This window comes from Tachypleus tridentatus, chromosome 7 (assembly GCF_004210375.1).
Source record: "Tachypleus tridentatus isolate NWPU-2018 chromosome 7, ASM421037v1, whole genome shotgun sequence".
NCBI classification, from domain to species: domain Eukaryota; kingdom Metazoa; phylum Arthropoda; class Merostomata; order Xiphosura; family Limulidae; genus Tachypleus; species Tachypleus tridentatus.
In genome coordinates, this window is record NC_134831.1 from 149,584,510 (window position 1) to 149,599,752 (window position 15,243).

Genomic DNA, 15,243 nt, shown 5'->3' on the forward strand with positions numbered 1-15,243 from the left:
AAAAACGTAAATTAAAGTAAATGTAGCAAAATTCATAAAAGGAAATGAAGGTAAAATAAAACAGCATTTAAAAACATAAATAGCATAAAACCAATGTTGACATCCAGTCTACAATGTTAAGAGAGAAACCAGAGTAAGAGAAGTTGTAAAAGACTTTCTGTAGCATAATGGTAATGATCATAACCCGCCAGGAAGACTAACAGGTTAGTACAAGAACCACCGTCAGTCACCGGAAGTTGACCTTTCCAGTCCTGGTTGCAGGTTGTGTGTCATTACGGACATTATCAAAAGGTAAAGTAATAAAAGTGTTAAAAGACATGCAGTAAAATTGTAATAATAACTCACCAGGATGACTAACGGATAATTCAAACAGCAGTGTTAATCACCTGAAGTTGGCCTTTCCAGTCCTGGTGTCGAGTTATTTAATGTTACAGCTATTTTCTAATTTCAAATCGAACTACAGAGATTGTGACTCTTAAAAGGGAACCACAATAAAACAAGGTTTATGAAAGAAATATAAAACACTTAAATGACACTACAAAGGTCAACGGCCGTTAAAAAAATAAAAACTTGATCAAGGTGGACAGTGTCACCATCACCAATAACATTGTCTAACGTTGGAACAGAACATGTTTAAAATGGTGCCATCGTTGTGAATCATAACGATGACAAGAAAGTACAATGTGGCTTATTGTGACCTGAGTGTTACACAAACTACAAACCGGTGCATCAATTCCAGATAAAAGAAAACGATGAGTTAAAAAACTGTGACCAATGCGTAGTCTAGTTAGAACAACTTCCTCCTTCCGATCCCTACAGAAGCAAGACGGCCAAAGTTCAGTATAGGGTTTTAATTGGAAAAGCTTGTTTTCGCGTTGCTCACTCCAAGTCGACTGCCAACTGGCACGGAGCTGAGCCTTGAATAAAGGACCATAGTCCATGTATGGGACAGGCACAGCGGTGATAGTGTCAGAGTAGATAGACTTAGCTGCAGTGTCGGCGAGCTCGTTCCCGCGAATACCAACGTGGCCCGTTATCCAGAGAAACTGGATAGAAGTAGATGTTAAAGAGAAATGGGCCAGTCGGTTTTGAATATCAGCGAGAATAGGGTGTGAACCAACGTGAAGTGATTCCAGGGCCAGTAGAGAACTAAGTGAGTCAGAATAAATAATGCAGTTGGAGTACTGCTTAGCTTCAATATGATCCAGGGCAAGAGAAATGGCGTACAGTTCAACAGTGAACACAAAATCTGTAAAGGGGATTCTGCGCACAACCACTGAACCGCAACAAACTATGGCAGAGCCCACAGAGTTACCTGATTTGGAACCATCCGTATAAATTGGAATGGAAAGATTGTTCGAAAGATATTCAGTACCTAAAAGACGAAACTTCCAATCGGGAGTATCTGCCTTTCTCAGATGACTTAAAGAAAGGTCACGTTTGGGGACTGTAATAAGTCATGGTGGGATGGGCTGACCAGTGGATTCTGCAATGTTATCCATGGTCAGATCCAATTCATCCAATTGTGCCTGGACGCGAAGGCCAAAAGGAGCAATGGCAGATCGTCTGTTCTGAAAAAGTATGGCCCACCAAGGAAGGAAAACACAACCCCAGGTGGGATGCTTTGGTAAAGAATGAAGTTTCGAAGAATATAGTAAAGACAGTTGCAAACAATGAAAGTGCAAAGGTTCATGAGATTCTACATATAAGCACTGAACTGGGGAAGTGCAGAAAGCCCCAGTGCAGAGTTGAAGTCCTTGATGACGAATGTCGTCCAGCATCTTTAAGGCTGAGCAAAGCCATAGACAAGTGATCCATTGTCGAGTTTCGATCGAATAAGAGTACAATATATCTTTATTGTAGATATATTACTAGATCTACCAGATCTAGTAGAGAGGGCAGGAGTATGTTCAGTGCTTGCATTTGACCCATAGCTGCTTTAAGTGTGGTATAAAGGTCAGCTTACGGTTAAAGATAAGCCCCAAGAACTTGGTCTCAGGGACCACAGGCAGCGAAACTTCACCGAATCAGGGTGAATATGCCGTTGGCGGCAAAAGTGCATGCAAATGGTTTTAGAGAGAGAGAAATTAAAGCAGTTTGCCATGGTCCACTTTAGTACACGATCGAGGGCAGCTTGTAGTTGCTGCTCAATATATCTCATGTTCGATGACTGACACGAGATGTACGAGTCGTCAAAATAGAGCCCGTTTGCAACAGTGAGAGGGAGTTGTTCAGTGATGGTATTAATCTTTATACTGAAAAGTGTAACACTCAAAACACAGCCCTGAGGGACCCCAAGTTACTGTAGAAAATAACGGGAAAGTATTGAACCCACTCGAACTTTGAATCTCCTGTCCATTAAATATTGTTAAAGAAAAATGGGTAAATGACCACCTTACCCATATATGTGTATGGAGGTCTCGCAAAATGCCATACCTCCATGTTGTGTCATAAACCATTTCAATGTCAAAGAATATTGATACAAGATGTTGTCATTTGAGAAAGGCTTTTCTAATTGACGTTTCATGTCGAATTAGGTGGCCCATGGTGGAGTGCTGTCGTCGAAACCAACACTGGGTGGACGAGAGGAGATTGTTTGATTCGAGGAACCAAACAAGACGAGCATTAACCATCCTCTCTAAGGTCTTACAAAGATAGTTCGTCAAAGTAATTGGACAGTAGTTTGAAGAAAACTTGGGATCCTTCCCAGGCTTAGAGAAAGTAAGATAATAGCCTGGCGCCAGGCATCAGGAAAGACATTCTCCTGCCAGATCTAATTAAAAACAAGTTGAAGAATATCACGAAAAGCAGGAGATAGATGGTGCAGCCCATTGGAAAGTGATGCAGTTTGAAAGTGTGGGATATCTACGGAAAGTATCCCAGGCCCGTTTTTGAGCCTTCCGTGCCATGTGACAGGCAGGATTCCACCACGGACGAGGATATAGTGGAAAACGTGTCGAGGTTTTAGAAATACATTGAGCAGCTGCTTGTATAATACAGTCAGTTACTGCTGCCACACAGTCATCTATTGATGGCTGACAGACGATGATAGGATGAAGTTCTGCGAGAGCAGTGAAAGTTGACCAGTCTGCCTGATCCAGCTTCCACGAGGGCACGTGGGTAGGGTGGCATCGACCACGACCAGTCTCTCTCAAAAGTATAGGAAAATGATCACTGCCTCGTGGATTATTGTCAACCCTCCATGAAAAATGGGAGAATAAAGAAGGGGAGCAAACCAAGAGATCAATAGCAGTAAAGGACTGACTAGATGCGTTAAAACAAGTGGAAGAACCAGTATTTAAAAGAGAAAGGTTGTGATCAGAGAGCATATGCTCTACAGAGCAACCTCTCCTATCAATAACAGCACTTCCCCAGAGGGGATGATGTCCATTGAAGTCCCCAGGATTAGAAAGGGAGACGGCAACTGTTCAACGAGAGAATCAAGGCATGATTGATCATATGTCTCTCCAGGTGATAGGTGGAGAGAACAAACAGTGATGGTATGGCCCAAGAAAACACGGATGGCTACGGCCTCCAAGGGTGTGTTGAGTGACAAAGACAGGGTGGGCACATGCCGATCAACCAACAGTGCCACCGCTCCATGACAGTGCCTGTCATATTTCTGTACAGAGAAAACTGCCGAAAAGTGACTGTATCGACAGGTTTCAGAAATGTTTCTTGTAAGGAAAGACATACAGGATGGTAAGAAACAATCAGTGTTTTGATGTCATCCAGAGTAGAACGTAAACCTCGACAGTTCCATTGTATCAAGGTGGCCATTTTTAATGACGTGTAGGCAAATTGGCTGGAGAACCCTTCTGTTTACGACCACGTCTTTTTTCGTTACTGTCCTTATTCGGGGAAGGTCTTTGTTGTTGGAAGGGAATTCCAACGACTGAGGACGCAAACGAATGATTGTTTTGCATCTTTGGGTGGGAGAAAAAAATGTATCTGAAGAAATGCCTGTATTTGAAACCAAAGGATGTGGGTCTTGGGGTTTGTTGGAATGTACGAGAGGAACAGAGATTGGTGTAAAAGTTGATTCATCAACTTTTTTAACCATGTAGGGCAAAATGCTTTTCATGTGTTTTGAGAACGATTCTCTTGGAGGCACAGAGAGATCTGTCTGCCTCAGGATAAGTAATGTTATGAGTCGTTTTCAACTGCTGCACCTCTTTTTACTCCAACCATTTAGGGCAAGAACGAAAGTAGGAAGGATGAGAACTATTGCAATTGACACAATGTGGGTCTGTTTCACACTCAGAGGCATCGTGGTCCTTGCCACCACAACGAGCACATGTCAGGGAACCACGACATGACGTCTTTCAGTGGCCCAACTTCTGACATTGGAAACATCGGAGAAAGTTTGGAATGTATGGCCGTACTCTGCAATTTAGATAACCTGCTGTGATGGTGGCAGATGCACGTGGTGATGTAAATGTCAAAACGAGGATATCTGTCGGCAGTGTAACTTCATCTTTGCGAGTGGAGATGCACCTCACTGCAAAACCTCCTTGAGCAGAGAAACCAGCGAGAATCTCTAACTCGGGATGTTCTTCAAATCTCTCCCAACAATAACTCCTCGTGATGAATTCAAGGTAGCATGAGGGGCAGCCTAAATAGGTACATCCCCAATAGCCTTTGAATTCAAGAGTTCACTGTGTTGGGATGTGGATGTTTCAACCAACATGTCTCCAGATCGAAGCTTCTTTACTGATTTTGGAGAGCCAGCAAGTCCCTCTAGTCCCTTCCGAATACGAAAGGGGGACATTTGCCCTAAAGATTTTTCTGAAGGAGAATGTAGGATAAGAAAATGAGGTTCTACTGGTGGTACAAATGTTGAAAATTGCTGATCAGAGTCTTCAAGACGTGATGTTTACCTATTGACTGTTTTTTCACTATTTTATTTAAATTTTTAGTCAGAGGATCCATAGAAAAAAAGAAAATTTAGGTGCCCACTGATCCTACTCACCATGGAGCCCTACGAGGGGACGCACTACAATGTCAAGCAAGGACACTGCAGCAACGCCAGGGTTTCTTGAGCACTATTCTCAAACACCAGCATCAGACACAATGTCCACAACACCCGTTGAGAACTTCCAACACTGGTACTTGGTTGACTCTAGCCCAAGTGGACCAGTCGATTCACCCAAAGGCCGCCCATCTACAGGAATTAAAGGCCAAAATGGTGTGTTAGGGTTGAACCCTTCACCCAACAAGATCCTCTCCTCCCCTTCACGGGTCGCCACGCACGACAAACACGTGGGTGGATGTTTAGATCCCAGAGGAGGTAACCTGAAAGAACAGAACCTTTCCTGGGAGGTCCCCTCACCACGTATAGGAATCCACACCGAGGGGAGAGCAGTCGGTAGGTAAATTTCATTACATTTGTTTATTATTGTCTGTAAGTAATTTTTGGAGCATATATATATTTAAACACGTTTCATAAAGGTTGAGTAAAAAATTATTTTACTTATCACAGTCACAGCTCCGATATCACGTTCTGATATCTGGAGCAGTCGATAAGCCAGTTTCATTACGTGTTTACTATTGTCATGAGGGTTGAGTAAAAATCTACAATAAATATGACGATCATAGTGTAGTCAAAAGATTAATTTTTTTACTGAGAGAAAGGGTGTAAAATTAAACGAGTTTGAGCACAATAAAAATCTTACTCGGCAATCAAGCAAAGTTAGTATTAAAGTTACCTCGTTTAACTTTATAAAATATATTTGTGATTACAGCGCCTGCTATATGTTTGTACATTCTCGCACACTTTTGTCTACTACGGATCCTACTGTAACATCTCCATGTTTCTAACACTACAATAAACGGAGAAGTACAGATGTTAAATCGAATTAAACTGTACCACTATTTTCAAACTTACATTAATACGTAGGCGTTGACATAACTTAATTAACTGCTGACATCACCAACTGGAGACATCATATGTGCCAGTTTGTCCAACTCACCTCATATAAAACTTATGAAATTGTCTTATTAATTATATACGCGAAACTCTTGCTGTGTTAACGTGCGTCAGCAACTCTTCCCTGTTACGAATCCTTCCATACAGATTAAAGACATACGCAAAACTCCTTTGACTTCCCGACTAATAAAAGTTCATGAAGGAACTAGATTCTAACATTCATTGTATGAAATTTCACTTTTAAAAAAATATTATAATGTTCAACTCTTCGGCTATATTTTTCATTATATTTATGACTCAGTAAATCAAAGTACTTATCAATTTACCTAAAATCTTGGTTGGTTATTTTGGAGCAAAGCCAAATTGGGTTATGTGCTGTCTACCGCAAGGAATCGAATCTAGGATTTTAGCGTTGTAAGTCCTTAAACATACTGCTGACCCACAGGAAGGCTACCTGAGATCTGTTGTAGTGATATGAAAATAAAAAGTAATAGTGATGACTGTAAAACATATCTAGATGTCAAATATTTTACGAGAGAAAAATACAAACTTTTATTTTAAAATATAAGAAAACACCTTTTGCTGTTGCTTTTTTTTTTTTTTTTTGCTTACAGCTGGAATCAGTCTTTTTATTTTCCGGTAAAATTACTCCATGGCTATCTTCGAGGTATCCGTCTGTAATTTTGAAGTAGCAGAAAATAGGGAAGGCAGCTCCACACCACCACTCACCGTCAATTCGTGGGTTAAATGGTTGTATCGCGTTTATTGGCGCAAAGCAACTAGACTATCTGCGCCATACAACCGGTAAAAAATAAAAAATAAAAGTGGAATTAGTAAACGCCCCCCGCTAGTACAGCGCAGCGAGTAAGTCTACAGATTTACAACACTAAAATCAGGAGTTCGATTCCCTTCGGTGGATTCAGCAAATAGCCTGATGAAAAACACACATAAACACAGAATTATTAAAATTCGTATAAAGGAATCATCTTACTACATGTCCAATTTTTGAATTATAAAATTAGAGTTTAAAAGCCAATGGTCCTTAAAAAAAAAAAAAAACACAACTGAGGAAGACAATGTCACCATCACCAATGACACTGTCCAACGTCAAGGGTGAACCCAGGGTAAAAATGTCTAATATGGTGCTGTCGTTCAGAGTTGTAACGACGGCACGACAGTAAAATGTGGGCTATTGTGATTTGAGTGTCACACAGACACACATTGGGGTATAGACACATTGGGGTATCAGTCCCAGATAAAAGAAAACGATGAGTTCAAAACCTGTGGCCAATGCGTAGCCTAACTGTAGCAAATTCCTCCTTCCGATCCTTATGGAAACAAGACGGACAAAGTCCAATAGAAAGTTTTATTTGGAAAAGCTTGTTGTCATGTTCCTCACTCTTAGTGATCTGCCAACTAGCGCGGAGTCGAGCCTTGAACACAGGACCGTAGTCCATGTATGGGACAGGCACGGTCGTGACAGCACCAGAGCAAGCTCGTTCCCGCGAATACCAAAGTGGTCCGGTATCCACAAGAACTGGATAGAAATTGTTAATAAAAAGAAATGAGCTAGTCGGTTTCGAACATCGACGAGAACAGGATGAGAACTAACGTGAAGCGATTCCAGGGCCAGTAGAGAGTTAAGTGAATCGGTATAAATAGTACAGTTCGTGTACTGCATAGCTTCTATGTGATCCAGAACAAGAGAAATGGCATATAGTTCGGCCGTGAACACAAAAACTATAGAAGGGATCCTGTGTGCAACCACTTAAACATAACATATCATGGCAGAGTCACCTCATTTCAAACCATCTGTTTAAATTAGGATGGGAGGATGGTTAAAAAGATGTTCGGCAAAGATAAGACGATACATTGAATAGGGAGTATCTATCTTCTTCAGATGACTCAAAGAAAAGTCGCACTTGGATATGGTAATAGACCATAGTGGGATGGGCTGACCAGAGGAGAGCAACGCCATATAAGGACAAACCCAATTTAACCAACTGTGCCTGGATACGAAAACCAAAAAGGGCAATGGTAGACCGTCTATACTGAAAAAGCAGGCCTATGTCGAAATTTTGGGAATAGATTAAGCAGTTGTTTAGATAATACAGTTAGTTACTGCTGCCACACAGTCGTCTATTGATGGTTTACAGACGACAGCAGGATCAAATTCCGAAAGAGCAGTGTCTTTTTTTTTAAAGAAGGTCAGTTCGACTGGTCAAGCTTCAACTGTGGCACGCGGATCGAATGGCATCGAACAGAGTCAGTCTCCCTCAATATGATAGGAAAATGATCACTGGCCCGTGGGTCACTGTAAACCCCCCAGGAGAGGTGAGAGAAAAATGAATGGGAGCAGAAGGAGATCAACAGCAGTAAAAGACTGAGTAGGTGCATCAAAACAGGCACAAGTACCAGTAATGAAGATATATGATCCTCAGTAATGAAGTAATATGATCTGAGAGCATATGCTGTACAGAATGATCCATCCCATCAATATCAGCACCACCCCAGAGGGAATTATGTTCATCAAAGTCTGCCAGGAGACAGCAACTGTTCAATGAGAGCATCAAGGTCTGATTGATCATAGGTTTCCTCAGGAAAGAGGTAGAGAGACCAAACGGTGATGATATGACACAAGGAAGCACGGATGGCTACAGCCTTCAAGGGTGTATTGAGTGGCAAAGATGGGGTGGGCACATGCTGATCAATCACCAGTGCCACCTCTCCATACAACCGTCCATCATACAACCTATTATTTCTATACAAAGAAAACTGTCAAAAGGTGACTGTGTTAGCAGGTTTCATAAATGTTTTCTGTAAGGAAAGACACACAGAATAGTATGAATCAATCAGTGCTTTGATGTCATCTAAATTAGAACAGAAACCTCGACAGTTCCACTGTATTAAAGTAGTTATTTTTACTTATGTGAAGAAGAATTGGATAAAGAGCTCTTCTGTTTTTGACCATGTCGTTTCTCTTTATTAGAAAGTCCATTAACCTCCATGGATCTTGCCCTGAGCCAAGCAGGTAGGTCTCTGTCAGTAGATAAAGATTCCAGTGACTGAGGGCATGAACGAATAATCGTTCTGCATCTTGGGGCCAAAGACGAAGATGGACCTGAGGAAACACTAGAAGTTGGAGTCAAAGGAAGTGGATCCAGGGAGCTGCTGGAAGAAATGGTAGGGATAGATATAAGTATTGACATTGCCTTGCAACTTTCTTAACCATGGAGGGCAAAAGCTTCTTCACGTAGTTTGCAAATGAACTTTGCAAATGAACTTGTAGAACAGAGCAGAAGCGTACATTTGATATGGAGTGGTGGACAGTAAGTTTTGAGCCTTGGGCTAAGAAATGTGAACTGCACTGTGCCTCTTTTTCTTACTGTAAACAGTAGAACAACTAGCACAATGATGGTCCATTTTGCACTGGTAGGCATAATGGTCCTTGCCATTGCAATGATCACACACCAAGAAACCACTACATGATGTCTTCAAATGACTGAAATGCTGACATTGGAAACATCCAAGAGGGTTTAAAATATATGGCTGCACATTAAATATTAAATAACTTACCTTGATGGTGGCAGGTGAACATGGTGATTTAAATGTCCAAATTAGGGCACTGGTTGGCATCATAATTCCATCTTTGCGGGTGGAGATACGCTTCACTGCAGAAACTCCTTGAATGGAGAAAACAGTGAGGATCTCAGACTTGAAGATATTCTTCAAATCCTTCTCAATAATAATTCCTCATGACAAATTGAAAGTAGCATGAGGAATAACCTCAATGGGTATATCCCTAATACCTTCGATTGCAAGAGGAGTTCACTCTGTTTTGAAATTGATGTTTCCATCAAAATGTCCCCAGAACGTAGCTTTTTGACTGATTTAAGGAGAGCCAGCAAGCCCCTCTAGTCCCTTCTGAATAGAAAAAAGAAGACATTTGCCCCAAATATTTGTCTGATAAAAAGTGTAATATCAGAAAATAAGGTACAGGTGTTGAAGAAGTTGAAGATTGCTGTTTAGAACCTTCAAGATGTGGTCGTTTACTTATGGTTTGTTTTTTTTAGTTTTATTTTGAGTTGGGGGATCCATTACAAAAAAAAAGAATATTTTGGTGCCCACTGACCCCACTCACCACAGAGCCCTATGAGGGCATGCACTACAATGGCAAACAAAAACATTGCAACAACGACAGAGTTTCGAGAGCACTGTACAAAAAACCAGCATCAGACACAATATCCACAACACCCCTTGAGAACATCCAACACTGGCACTTGGTTGACCCTAGCCTAAATGGGCCAGCCGATTGATCCTGGGGGGAGGGATACACCAGGATCCTCTCCTCCCCTTCATGGGCCATCACGCATAGCAAACATGTGGGTCGACGTTTAGATCCCGGAGTATGTGAACTTAAAGTACAGAACCTTCTTTAGAAGGTCTCCTCACTATGTGCAAGAATTCACACCAATGGGTCAATTCGTAGAATTTGACTGTCATTCTTAAAATGTACCCATGGCCCGAAAATATGAAACGCTTCTTTTTTTAATGATTATATTTATTCTTCTTTATGGTATAACCATTTCCTATATGAAAAACAAATGTATTTAAAATTAAAAATCTAACAAGGCCTTGGAAAAATGATTTGGAGAACAAGTACTTAGTAATAATAATATGAAAAATAATAGAAAAACCATTGTTTGATATGGAATCAAGGCACTGCTGTTTATGCTGCCTAGAATTTCAATGAAAGAAAGCATAAGGAAGTTTGGAAATGAAGGTAAATATTTCAGTAATAATTGAAACCAAGGTATTTTTCCTTGGATCTTATACAAGGTGTTTAAAGATAAAAACATTGGTATGCTCAAACAGCAAAAATAATCATAATATGATTATAAAAACACAATGCAACTTAAAATCATAACTATACTATGTACACATAAACGTTACACGAAAAGTTGAAGAGTATGTGATATTTATTCGTGTGTCATAAATGCAGCTATGTTAAAATGAAGTATTTTAGTAAATTTAACAGTTTTTCATAAGTTTTAGTTTTTTTTTAAATTGCCTAGCTGGTCTATAAATATTTGTAAATTTCAATGAGTGGTTTAAGACAGAATATGCACGTGCATAAAATGGATATACACAAGATGTACATCTGAAAGGTTTCTGAACATATCGTGTTTCAAGATTAAATAAAATCAAAATTAAGAAAATATTCTAGCTTTTGAAATTCATGTATGTCATGTTGTAACCTACAAAGTACAGAAGTCTTTACATGTTTCATGGCATGTGCAGATTGCAACGTTAAACGTCCCTTAAGTGACATCATTTTAGTTTCTACTGACTGACTGACAAACACGCGACTGTATAGTGGTGCTAATAGTTAAAACAGGTAGCCCCTCCAGGTGACCTCTGGCTCTCTTTCATGAAAATAAATACTAGATTTTGGTGTTTAGTCTGTTAGCATAAAAAACTTAAATAATTTTATAAATGCATATCACAAACCATTTTTCAAACTACAGCTGATAAGCTTTTGTAAGAATATGTCATAAAACTGCAATTAGTAGTTGAAGCTGTGATTAATGATAATACAAAAAAAAATGGACAGCCTGAACAATTATAATTTCTGATGTATTGAAAACTTTATATGGAGTATGTTCTAGAAAAAATATTTTGTTTATGTATGATCTGGCTTTTCAAACTTTAATTGGTTTTTCTTATGCTTTTGAATGCATTATTCTACACAATTTTTTTCTTAAAGTTTCTTTAGTTTTGAATAGTTGATCTCTGACTGGAAAATAATAAAAATTTCACCAAAATGTTATCACTAGACTCATTATAGAATTATTTTGGCAAAATTTTGTTTCTATCAGTTTTTACAAAGTTGAATATTTTTACTCCAGTAATCATATATGTAGCAGCTGTTCAGTTATAAAGTGCTCATTAAATACAAGTATTAATATTTTCCTTAAAAATATTGTGAACAAATACCAGAATGATAGACTGTTCATCGAACTACAAAAACAAGACTTGGGTTGGTTGACATAGAGGTATTATATTTATTCACTGCAGTGAATTATTTGGTACAATCTATAATTGAAGGAATTATAAAATATTTTAAAAAGTAAACTGATAGAACAATTATGTTTTCATACGAGTCAACATTCAGAATAGCAAATTTTGATATTTCTCATGGCCAAACTTCTTTACTTTGGAAAGTGTTTATTAATTTTAAAATAAAAAGAGAATATTTTAAAATGTAATACAAGCTTAAATAATCCAAAACTGTAGCTCAAATGATCTTACAGAATGCAGCACGACCACAAATTACTAGGTAAAGAAAAGCAACACTGTTTAACTGCATTTAAAGCAACAAGTAAATCATCACAGTGTTATCACACCTACCATCCTTCAAAAGTATGAAATTTTAACTTGAAAATTGTATTCCTTAGAAATATTTTATGATCCTAAGAAATTCAGACATCGAACCTTAATGAGAAAAGAAAACCGTTCCAAAGATCAAACAAGTCAGCACAAACAAAGATGATAATTTACTTACCTTGTACACCTGACCATAGGTTCCATTCCCTACAACTTCAATCAGTTCAAATATCCCAGCAGGGTCCTGGAAATAAATACACAAGCACTTGTACACATCAAAAAGTAGAAATTTGGTCAGAAGCTTTTACATTTATAGGACTCCCTTGTTTTATTTTTTTACAATCAGTATTTTTTATCTAACAGTAGATGTAAATCACATACAGAAGACAATGGTACTAATAAAGGTATATCTTATACTGAAGGGACAATATTTTCAACCCAATGGTGTTCAACAGTTGTTCTCAATGGCATTAACAAAGCAAACATCTCATACTATAAATAGTTCTAAAACATCTGTGATCACTAGTCTTATACAGTGGTAGTTATTGAAGATAGATCTTAACCACAAGATGCACTGTTTAAAAATCTGAAGTACTATGTACATTTATGCCCTTTATCATATGAAAGATGTTGGTATGTTGGAAAGAGTATTTAGGAGAGTAAAAATCTGTGTAGCAGTTGGTTTAGTATTGTGATTTTTGTAGTTGTCTCATTTTCTTTGAATTCTGTTGGGTAAAGACAAGAATATAAAGGATACATTTAATTTTATTTTGACCATTTGGTGTTTGAGAGACAGGTAACATTTACAGGAAAAATGACTTTCTGTCAACTTAGGCTTTTTGTTGTTCTAATTTGTGTGAAAATACATTTGAAGTTATATTATGACTGAAACATACACTACAGAAACTTTTAAACAATGGTTAAATTATATGTGTATAACAGTATTGTAAAGCTACATTCTAAAACATAAATTTATCAGAAACTATAAAACAAAATTGTTACACAGGATATAATTTATAATCAAGCATGATGTCTCAGTACACTTAGAAACTGTGAAATAGAAATTCTCTGTTAGAGCATAATCATACGAAATATTACTTTTATTAGATATATACACTGCTAATAAGATGAGAAAGTAAATCATATACACTACCACGCAGTGTCAGAATAATTAGTGAGTTGTAAATTTTAAGCAGCTTATTAGTCCTTGTGGTAGGAACATTATGGTAAAAAGTGTCAAACAAGTTTACAATATATTAACAAAGACTGAAATACCTTCAAGCACAGGTTTAATCTGATTTTTAAAAAAATTAAGCAATTTGAAAAATAATTTCCAACTCATGACTCTAAAACTTAAGCCTACAACACTCAAAATGTTCAAAATTACCAACTCATACAAGTACACACAGTTTGTCATTCAAGGGAAATAAAACAAATTCACACAATTTAAATCCTGCTAAAGTAAACACAAATTGTAATAGCTTAATTCTCTTTGAACCATTGTTATATGGTCCAGAAAAAAAAGTGGCCAACTAAATCAGGATTTTCTTTTAATTTAATTTTCATGGATATGCTTACTGATCCATAGTGTTCAGTACAACTACATTCTTGTGATGTGCATATTTTCAATGCACTTTATTCACACCAAATATTCAATGAATTATTTCAATTTCCAATGTTCCACTAAGATATAGTAAACAATGGAATATTTAATTTTGCTGAATCTAGACCAAAATTTAAAAAGTATTTGGAATAAAACTGGAGACTCCAAGATTTAAAAACTGATGTAACTTAACAGCTTACATCACTGATGTATTATTTACTCCAGTAAGTTAATACTGAAGTAACCACTTTTCAATTGAGATTTTTTCCAAAGATGCAACATGCTTAAGTTCACATTCATAAAAAAAACTTTTTATAAGGAATGGTAAGTCCCACTATGTTGTATATTTGTTACTTTCAATCAGTTCTTAAATGTGTCATTCTAAGAATATATAACCATTTTTTCATTTCTAAGTTGAAACACATCCCACTATACCTTGAGAGAAGTTTGTTTGTTTTGTTTTCTAACTTATCCAAGGCTTTTGTATTTGGACTTGAAAAAAAAAAGTTTAAGCACCTAGAAATTATTCAGGATGTGTGAGAAGGTTGTTATTTGTTGCTGTTTCTTATTCGTAGATGTCATAGCTCCAGTCATAGATAAATACAGATCAGTCAGTGGGAATAGCCATTAAGGGTACTGATAGAATTTCTGCAGTTTCCTCTTTTATTATATAGCATACTATATAATATTTATACACTTATATACAGACCATAAAACTTCAACTATTACTGACATACTTATTACAAAATTTAGAATAAGGAAAGATATATTCATGTTCAAAATGGTTGTTTCCTTTCCAAATCCCACTAGTCAAAATTTATTGATATAAACACCTCATAACATTAACAACACTTTTCAACAGTGTGTACTTTATTATATCTAAATATACACTTTTTTATTTTTGTATTTAACATTTCAATTAGTGTCTGATCATACCAAATAAAGTATCAAGAAAAGTTTATCAAAATTAGAAATGTCAACTGAAAGAAAAAAAGATTTGTGAAGTCTATTGAAAATGATTTTTTTCTAATGTGAGAGTTTCTCATAGGCAGCTTTTTACAAATTGTCACTTGTAATGAAAACTCAAGATGTAATTATTTAAGTACAATTTTAAGTTCTATGACCTACAAATTATGCAGTTCATTTGGTACTGAAATAATTGCTTCCATATTTTACATTGAATATAATTGTATGTTATTACATAACTTGCTATGATCAGATAACAAAGAATGTGCAATAGTTTTATCCTTTCATTAATGAATCACTGTTAACCATTACAGACAAATCAAATGCATCTCTAAACGTAATTTTTGTAAATTAAGAT

The 15,243-nt window shown here is 37.3% G+C and overlaps 1 protein-coding gene across 1 annotated transcript in view; it reads right to left on the bottom strand.

Moving 5' to 3' along the window:
* Positions 1–15,243, bottom strand: part of LOC143256889 (serine/threonine-protein kinase mig-15-like) — a 103,406-nt gene that overhangs the window by 87,253 nt on the left and 910 nt on the right. Inside the window, 1 exon segment of the mRNA XM_076514708.1 lies at positions 12,495–12,560. Coding sequence (XP_076370823.1) covers positions 12,495–12,560 — 66 coding nt within the window.